The sequence below is a fragment of the Limulus polyphemus genome, unplaced genomic scaffold (assembly GCF_000517525.1).
Source record: "Limulus polyphemus unplaced genomic scaffold, Limulus_polyphemus-2.1.2 Scaffold559, whole genome shotgun sequence".
Classification (NCBI taxonomy): domain Eukaryota; kingdom Metazoa; phylum Arthropoda; class Merostomata; order Xiphosura; family Limulidae; genus Limulus; species Limulus polyphemus.
Window position 1 is genome coordinate 446,232 of NW_013666169.1, and position 9,467 is coordinate 455,698.

Sequence of the window (9,467 nt, forward strand, 5' to 3'; positions counted from 1 at the left end):
AAAAAACATCAGACATTAGAATAGAACGTCTCACAACTACAGTTACTCGTCTGGCTTTCTAACTAACCCTTTAGTAGGTTAAAAAAAATTCCATTAAATTTCTCATAAATGCCTAGACTAAACATGTCAAGCTCTCACGGCAAATGATCAACTTTTACCACTAAAAAACATCAGACATTAGAATAGAACGTCTCACAACTACTGTTACTCGTCTGGCTTTCTAACTAACCTTTTAGTAGGTTTAAAAAAATTCCATTAAATTTCTCATAAATGCCTAGACTAAACATGTCAAGCTCTCACGGCAAATGATCAACTTTTACCACTAAAAAACAGCAGGCAATCACATGTTTTATGCAGTTTAGAATTGGGTTATGAACACTTTCTAATGTAATATCAGAGAGAATTGTAGCCATTTCTTTAAAGACAAAGGATAAGGGAGGGGCATGTCAATATGTGTTGAATAAATATAGTGATATCTCAGCAAGAAGAGGTTAAAATTATATATTGTGGTTTGTCAATAAGTATAATATGTTTCTAAATATGTTGAACAATCTGAAGCCCCTTTTGTGAGCAAAGAGCAGAAATCTATAAATGAAAAATCAGAGCATCTCTGTATCACATCAGAGAAGACAGCATTTTAAATTTTTTTTTACAGTTGCAAAATATGTAAAGCTGGCCTTGATTGTCATGATTCAAAGTTACTTAATTCTATTACTACGGGTGGATCAAAGTACATGTCACAACCTTTTTTATTCTTAGAGTTACTTTCAAAATACAATTAAACTATTTTATTATCCATGCATGACAATAAACTTGGCATCAAAATGTAGTTTATAATTCAAATCTTGATATTACCAAATTTTTAATTTCTTAATTCTAAAAGGAAATATTTAAATAAGTTCTCAATCTACATCTTGCAGATTCACACGACTTGGTGACACTGTGATTTTTATTTCTAGAATTCTTCCCTTCCTTTAGATTGTTCAACCAAGTAGAAATGTATGATATCAATACTTACAAGTTAGAAAATAAAATTTGAATCTCTTCTTGCTTTAGTTAGATGTCACTACATTTGTTCAACTCCCACTGACAAGCCCTCTGTTTTTTAAATAATGTCTATAATTTTCACTGACATTACTATTGGAGATGTTTATCATCAAAAGAAAGAGTAAATTCTATACTACATAAATTACATGATAGTCTTGTTGACAATTTGCCACGAGAGTTTATACTGAAGACCGTACTCTGAGAAGTAACGAACAGATAAATTATAGTGAGTAATACATTTTTTTTTTCAAATTCATATTTCAAAGCTATATTAATTATTTTTGGACAACTAACATAGTGAGAAAAAGAGCAGGTATACTAAGCACCATTTACGAGGCTAAAGTAAGTACAAAAATCTCTCGTTTTTTTATGTATCTTTTTGTATTAATCATTACACATTTTTTTAAGAGAAGTAACTAAAATGTAAAAATGAAAAAGTTACTAGGTTAGAAAAAATTTAAATGAAAAAAAATTCTCATGATCACACAAAAAGCATGCAACGTAAGCATTTGATGTCATTTGTGATGCAAACTGGAATTTGTTTCACCCTAAAACTCTTGATGCTCATTCCAGATGATACAATGGTTTTCACTGTATTGAAGATGGTTCAAAGTAAAGTAATAAAGCTTAAAAAAACAACAACACATATTACAAGTTAAGAAACCTGAAATTCTGAGGATGAATAACTGAAATGGTCTCTTACAAACTGTAGTCCTTCTAGAAGAAGAAGAAAAAAAAGGTATATTTGATTTTTTTTCATATTTTAAAATTATTCATTTTCCTGTATGTAGATGAACTCACTAGAGTTAGTGTTAAGGTGGAAAAAGTTGGGGATTAGGTATTAAGTTTTACCAAAATAAAAACACTTTCGATATTCATTTTGAGGTTTTACAGGTTAAACAAGTGAAATATGAAAACTGTAATAACTATTTTTATTCGTTACATGAAAATCATCTTTCATTGAAACTGACTTAGTAGCGGCTTTACATATTCACAGGCAAATCTTCAGTAAGAGCACTTTACTAAAAAAACTAATTTTTTGCGTACAACAGACTTTTAATGTTTACTATAAGCTTGTCAAATTTTGTGAAGATACACTTAATACATTTCGAGTTATAGTACGTATATTTTCATAGTTGCATAGTGTTTACAAGGTCGGTCAAAATGACATAAGCCAAGTATCCATAGGGTTAGGGTAGCAAAAGAAGTAAAGCTGGCCCTGATTCTCATGATTCTATATTTCATACTAATAATTACAACTCATGATACTTTTTAGAGATTACTTATTGCTAATTTATTGCTACCACTTCCCTAAAATATAAAAATTTAGTTTCCATTTAAAAAACTGTTTATCAAAAAAAAAAAGGTAAATATACTTTTAAAAAATTAATCTCATTTAAAGGCACTGCGACTCCACATATATACTCTAAACTCAAAAACTACATTTAAATAAAAAAAAATATTTATAAAAAAAGCTAAATATACTTTAAAAAATACACCTCATTTAAGAGCACTGTGACTTCACCTATATGCTCTAAACTCAAAAATTACACTAAAACAAGCAGCTTCCTAGGTTTCATGCATAAGTCAAACCAACAAATAAAAACTTACCCTAATCTACAGGTCGTAAAAAAATAAAGAACAAAAACTCACGATCAGATTCAGGGATTGAGTTGGTGATGGAGGAACTAGTGGAGGTTAGGGTGCTCACAGATGGAGGACGCAATGGATAATCCCCAGCTGGGAGGGAAACCAAAAAAAAACAATCAGTGGTGTACACGTCTGTGATAGTTTTACAAAACAGGAAAAAACTTCCATGCATATTTATGATAATCATGCTATCATCGTGAACACCTGCTGTAGTAAAATACTGATAAGATTTGACTATTCAAAACAAATACTTTCAGATTCCCAAATGAAAATACTAATATTTCAGTTTTATCAAGTTCCTTTATGAATAAATATGCAATATATGTACCTCTAACTGCCTCTGTGTGTGCAATCCAGGCCCCTGGATCAATTGGCCGAACCGGCTCTGTCCAGGGAATGGTGAAGTAGCCCTTAGGGTTAGGATCCCAGCATTTTGCTACAACTAATTTTATTGGCCTGAAAAATAAAACAATTTTAGCTATCAATCCCATGATAAAATGAAGTTATAAAGCCAAGTTGATCACCTTAAGAAAATAGTACATTTTTAGGAAATAATCAGACATATTCTTTTCAAAATACAAAAATGTATGCTGTTTATTTTTTGTCAATGATTAAAAATAATACCATATATGCAATATACTATGTAAGCTCACTAAGAAATTCTTGGTGTAAAGAAACAGTGTAAGAGAGAAATAAAATTAAAAGAATCAATTCTAAATTTAAGTAATTAATGCTTACTGGAATATTATTATCTCAATTAAGTAGAGAGGTTGAGTAGGTTATATTAAAATGAGTTTGAAGCCTCACCATATCATTACAGTCCATGTCACGTTCTATGTGACTGTGCACCTTAACAATAGTCTGCAGTATAGCTTTAACTACAAAAGGCTCTATAAATAAAGCTGTCATGTGCAAAGCTCATCACTCCTCCCTGTTGGCTTAACATAATCCATTGTGTATGAGGATGACCATTTCCATGTAAATGTTACAACAGTCCAATCTCACAGAAATCCCAAGATACTGCATCTCATGACTTGACCGATATGTTTTTGTATGGAATAGCATGAATACCCATCTCATTCTTCAGCTGCTCAAGATATATGATGCTTGAACAGATATGTTGTGGAAGCTGATTGGGTAAACATTTTTTGTTGCTTTTACAAATGAAGATCCTTCTTGTTTATGTTGTGTACTGTGTATGGTGCATGTGAATGGCTTTCACCATTGATCTTTGTGTTCTGGACTCTCATCTATTACAAGATGATGCATTTGCTTCCCACAGCTGTGGTATGACTTGTTGTAGGTCTTTTTATGGATGATTCTGATGCCCCAGGATGATCCATATCCTTTGTTATCTAATACCTTTAAGTACAAGGTATATTCTCATCTTAGAAATTCTACATTCCCAAAAACACATTTTTATGATCTGAGTGTATGAATATATTGTGTCAGAAAGGACTGTTACATATTTTCCCCAAAAGTGATCAATTTTTAATGGAAAAACACTACCTACAAAATGTTAAACAATGTCAAAATGTAGTTCTGATACATTATCTTCCACCACAATTTTATACATGCAGTGGTTGTTACAACTTGCTGATTTGACTGTTCAAATTCATTTTAATATCACATACTCAACCCCCTGTACAAGAAAAGTTTTTAAGTCCATAAGATTTTGGACCTGTATATTAAAACGTTTTATTTTTTACTTTACACACGGTGTTTCTGCTAACTATCAGAAGTATCTTTGTTTTATTCAAATATTTGTAGTAAAACATTTGAGGATGGATAACTGAAGTATTAAGGATCTAACATTTTGATTGGGGGGGGGGGGAGCTAAAATATTATTTTTCATGATAAAGAGAAACTAAATATTCAATACTGTACACATGTACAAACAATTTCCTACCCAGGTTTCTGAACTGCTTCTCGAAGTACTTTGACAGCAGCTTCATTTCCCATGTTTTCAAAATTAATATCATTAACTTGAAGAATCATGTCTCCAGGCTCAATTCTTCCATCTAAAGCAACTGCCCCTCTATTGGGAAGAGGTAAAAGAACACAATAAGCTTAAAACATTCTTTGATAGGTTGTTTAGGCAGAGTATTCATAATGAATCTAAGTTTCAAATGGACAGCAACTGCCTGTTGTTGAAACCTACAAATGTAGAAAATAATGTTTCGAAAGTCTTCCGCCTTAAGACGAAAGACTTTCGAAATGTCGTCCTCTTCATTTGTAGGTTTCTACAACGGGCAGTTGCTGTCCATTTGAAACCTAGATTCAAGCTTAAAACAGCTTCAAAACTTAAGATTTTGAGAATAATAGAATAAACTAAAACAACTTCAAAGTTAATTTTCAAGATAGAGTTCCACACACATGTACTTGAACTTAGAAAGCCAGTTAGTTTGTCTGGTAATAAATCATGAACAATAACTACCATACAATCAGTCTGCATGGTTTTAAAGTAGCTGTTTTCAAATGTATTGTACAAAACGTTTGAATGTTTCACAAGCAGCTAAGCTACACGAAAATATGTTTGTTAAAACCACAACCATACTAAGCCTAATTATTTTAACAGTTTTTTTTAGTAGAAAGAATTATTCCAGTGTTTTAAAGTCTGATATGGTTAAACAAATGGGGGAAAGATAGCAGGATGGGCTATATTTCAGTGTCAGATGAATCAAAAATAAGATAATGACTTTTTAGACAACATGAAGAATATTTGAAGTAAAATTTTCAGCTGTCTTTCACTGGTGGGATCTGTTCATCAGAAACAAATCTATTTATCGTTACTATTTACTAAGAATTAAAAAACTATTTAAGGTGCAATCGGCAACTTTCATCATAAATAATGACTTGTTTACTGCACAACATTTTAAAAATCCATTGTAATTATCATTAATATTAAACAGTACATATATATATCAGGTTTTTATTTGGAAAAGTGCAACAAGATTTTCTCCTTGAAGTGTACATTTGAAAAAGGTATTTGCTAGCATAATACCAGTATATCTTAAAAAATAATAAAAAAAATCCTTTTACTTTTTCTCTTTATAATGTCTATTTATTAAGTTCTAGTTCGAAACTGAAACGTGGTTTATACTGAAATATTAAGAAAGTAAAATCTTAAAAAAATATTTACCATCCATAAATTCCATTAAAACTTTCCCTAAAAATCTTAAAAACGATTTTTAGAACAGATGCAAAATGAAACAGAGTAAGTGTTTTAGAAAATAATCATAACAGTTTCATTACATCAAATTATATAAATTTCTAGAAAGTCACATTTAACACATTTTTTATTTAAGATCACTAACTGCAGTCAATTTGATACAAATATGTTCATTTTTAATACAATTTAATGTCCTCCATTGTCAACAAGTATAACTCAATAATGTCAAGGTCATTTGATAACCAAAATACTAAACTCTACAAACTGAGCACTTAAGGAAAAGGTGGACGTTTCTCCGTTCCCTTTTTCTCCTGAAAGTGCTCGGATTATAGGTTTTATATTTTTTGTCTCTAATTGATTTTTTTTTGAACCTATAAGTTTTCCTCCTAACACCATGAAGATCATTTGATAATATCATCAGACAACTTGTAAATAAAGATCAAAAAAAATTTTAGGGTTCGTTTGAAAGACAAATCAATCTATTTATGAAGAAAAAAGTTACTAAACCTTACATGATATATGATTATATACATAGAGCAAAAAAGTTCTAGTCAAACTTTCCTCTTCATTATAGAACCTAGGTAAGTAAAATACATTTTAAATCCACAATAACAGAACATGAAAGTTTGCCAAAAACTAGTATCCACATAGATCTGGTATTGTTCCATTATTGTGGATTTAAACTACTTCAAATGGTATTATGTATTTACATAAAATAAAAGATTGAGTCACACTTACTCTTCATTATAAAACCTAGGTAAGTAAAATCCATTTTAAATCCACAATAACAGAACATGAAAGTTTGCCAAAAACTAGTATCCACATAGATCTGGTATTGTTCCATTATTGTGGATTTAAACTACTTCAAATACTACATAAAATAAAAGACAGAGTCAAAGATAGACAGATAAAAGTTACTATCACTCACCCTTTCATTATGGAACCCACATAAATTCCACCGTCACTTCCTTTATAAGAATTACCAACAATACTGATTCCTAAGAAGTTAACACTGTCTGGAAAAAAAAAGGAGAAAAATAAATTTTAAGACACAAAATAAAACCTACATATTAATCTGTGAAAATATTAAATTATTATATTTTTATTTCTAACAATTTTCTCTACAGGTGAAGTTCATAGTAACTTAACATCCATATTTTGTTTAGTAGCCACACTAAATATTCTTATATAATGTGTTACAATTAACAATATGTATAAATCTGTTTAGACCCAAACAAATCACATAAAAGTCACTTTTTTACTTAATATGTTATGACTAACAATATGTATAAATCTGTTTAGACCTAAACAAATTACATAAAAGGCACTTTTTTACTTAATATGTTATGATTAACAATATGTATAAATCTGTTTAGATCCAAACAAATTACATAAAAGGCACTTTTTTACTTAATATGTTATGACTAACAATATGTATAAATTTGTTTAGACCCAAACAAATCACATAAAAGGCACTTATTTACTTAACGTGTTATGACTAACAATATGTGTAAATCTGTTTAGACCCAAACAAATCACATAAAAGGCACTTATTTACTTAACGTGTTATGACTAACAATATGTATAAATCTGTTTATAACCAAACAAACTCACTAATACTTGATAAGTAATACATACCTAAATATAGAGTTACTGTAATGATATTAAGGGACATTGTTGACTCTGTAATACTACTAATGGATGAAGTCTGCAAAAAATACAAAAGAAAAAAAAAATAATGAGAAATAACTCTCATGCTGAAAACATAAAATAGAAAACTTCTATAAGTGGAGAGCTTTGCATGTAAATTAAATTTTTTAAAGAATTTCTGGTATGACAGGATATTGAGAGAAGCCACTTATCAGTACTAGAAGTCTTACTGGAAATGGTGAGTATAAACACATTTCTATTTTAAACAAATATTGGTTCAAAAAGAAAAACTGAAACGGAACATTTTTCAGCACGATACATAAGAAACATCTTCAGCTAATTTAAAAGTTACATATTTTTACTGATGGGCATTCTGTTACGTGCAATTTCATACTTTGCTGAAGAAAAGAAACCTGAAATGGGGGGGGGGGGGAGGTGAGATTTAAAGTAAAATCCCTACTAACAAAGTGAATACTTTGTAGCCTCAGATAAGGATCTGCTTATTAGAAATTAGGGTCATAATCCTGCTTGTCCTCAGTATTCTTTAAAAAGTTGAGAATTTTTTTATATAAACTAGAAATCTTTCAAAATACTACCAACTACAAAAAAAATAAGACAAAAACAACCGAATGGCTAGAGCTTAAAGATGTACATGTATAGTACACTGTAATTTTTAATCTTCCCATAACACTTCACTACATAGGTTTTTATACATATACAAAACCTAGTAATATTAATGATGATCTCCGTCTTTTACTCATAACACTCAATGTTTGACTTTCTTGAGAAGTAATGACACTACTAGTATTCTTGGTACATAAAAACATTAAACGTTAAGAGGAAATTTTTACACTCCATAACCTCACGTTACAATTTCGTTAGCTCTCGAAGTCCAAATACAAAGTCTATAGTTTCTTATGAATTAGATACTCAAATAACCAATATTGACGAGCTAAAATATTAGAACCTCATATCGTTTTTATTTTCTGAGATATTAATATGTTTATTGAATCAACCAAGGTAGACCGCCCACCTCTTCCATTTTCGAAAATTCTTGCTTACGTACACCTACTTCGCCCAGTGAAATGTGTATAACCTAATCAAAAGGTCAGAATGTCCACCTAGAGGTTTTCTCAGCCTCTACTAATTATTTGCAAGGGAAAATCTTTCTTTCCATGCTAGATTCCAAGTGGTTAAGTTAAGACATTAGTGAGCTCCAAAATCATATTTTTTTTAGACGCAAACACAGCTTAGTTACTAAGCTTGATAAATTATAGTGGAATTCTATGGTATTGATGTAGTAATTTATGAATTTTTTCATTTCAAAATACACATATAAAACCTAAAAAAAATTATTTTGTTTTACATCCTCCACGTGAGAAATTTGATAAGGCTTAGCAACTTTCGGCAAACAGCAAACAAGTAAAAATTTTGAAACTAGAAGAGATAATTGTTTTCTATACTTCTTTATTTACTGTTCTATGTTTTAAGAAAAATAACTGAAATTTAAGAACTTATCTGTAATTAGTAATAATGTATATATACACATATAATGTATTGTAACTGTAATGTCACTGTATTTTTACAAAATACTGATCCACTATATAAAGGTAAGTTTTATATTCTTGGATATGGAACATGTGCCTCATAATTGCAACTTCTGAATGTTAGTTAGACACAACTGAAAGGCCAATAAAATAAAAATAATATATACAAATGTATAATGTTATGAGATTTAAGCTATTTAGTCTAAACATTTGTGTTTTCGTGTTATAATTTCTAGTCATTCTAGAACGAACAAAGCATAATTTATATGTATTTCTTAAATTTTTATGGTGGTTATGAGGTTGGTCAAATCAACCAAACCTGTACAGGGATACAAGAGTGAAAATAACAGATAAAATAAAGTTTTTCTGAAAAAAAAACAAAAAAACCTTTGATAATTACC

At 29.9% G+C, this 9,467-nt stretch overlaps 1 protein-coding gene across 2 annotated transcripts in view; it reads right to left on the bottom strand.

Annotated features, from left to right (window-relative positions):
- The window catches only part of LOC106459104 (segment polarity protein dishevelled homolog DVL-3-like), a 35,570-nt gene that overhangs the window by 9,530 nt on the left and 16,573 nt on the right, over window positions 1–9,467 (bottom strand). The window contains exons 8-12 of one of the 2 annotated variants that reach the window (XM_013918690.2): window positions 7,508–7,577; window positions 6,798–6,885; window positions 4,607–4,735; window positions 3,026–3,153; window positions 2,701–2,787 (exon numbers count right to left, since the gene is read on the bottom strand). In XM_013918690.2, coding sequence (XP_013774144.1) covers window positions 2,701–2,787; window positions 3,026–3,153; window positions 4,607–4,735; window positions 6,798–6,885; window positions 7,508–7,577 — 502 coding nt within the window. The remainder of the gene's footprint in view (window positions 1–2,700; window positions 2,788–3,025; window positions 3,154–4,606; window positions 4,736–6,797; window positions 6,886–7,507; window positions 7,578–9,467) is intronic. The other variant, XM_022385534.1, reaches the window with a different exon arrangement.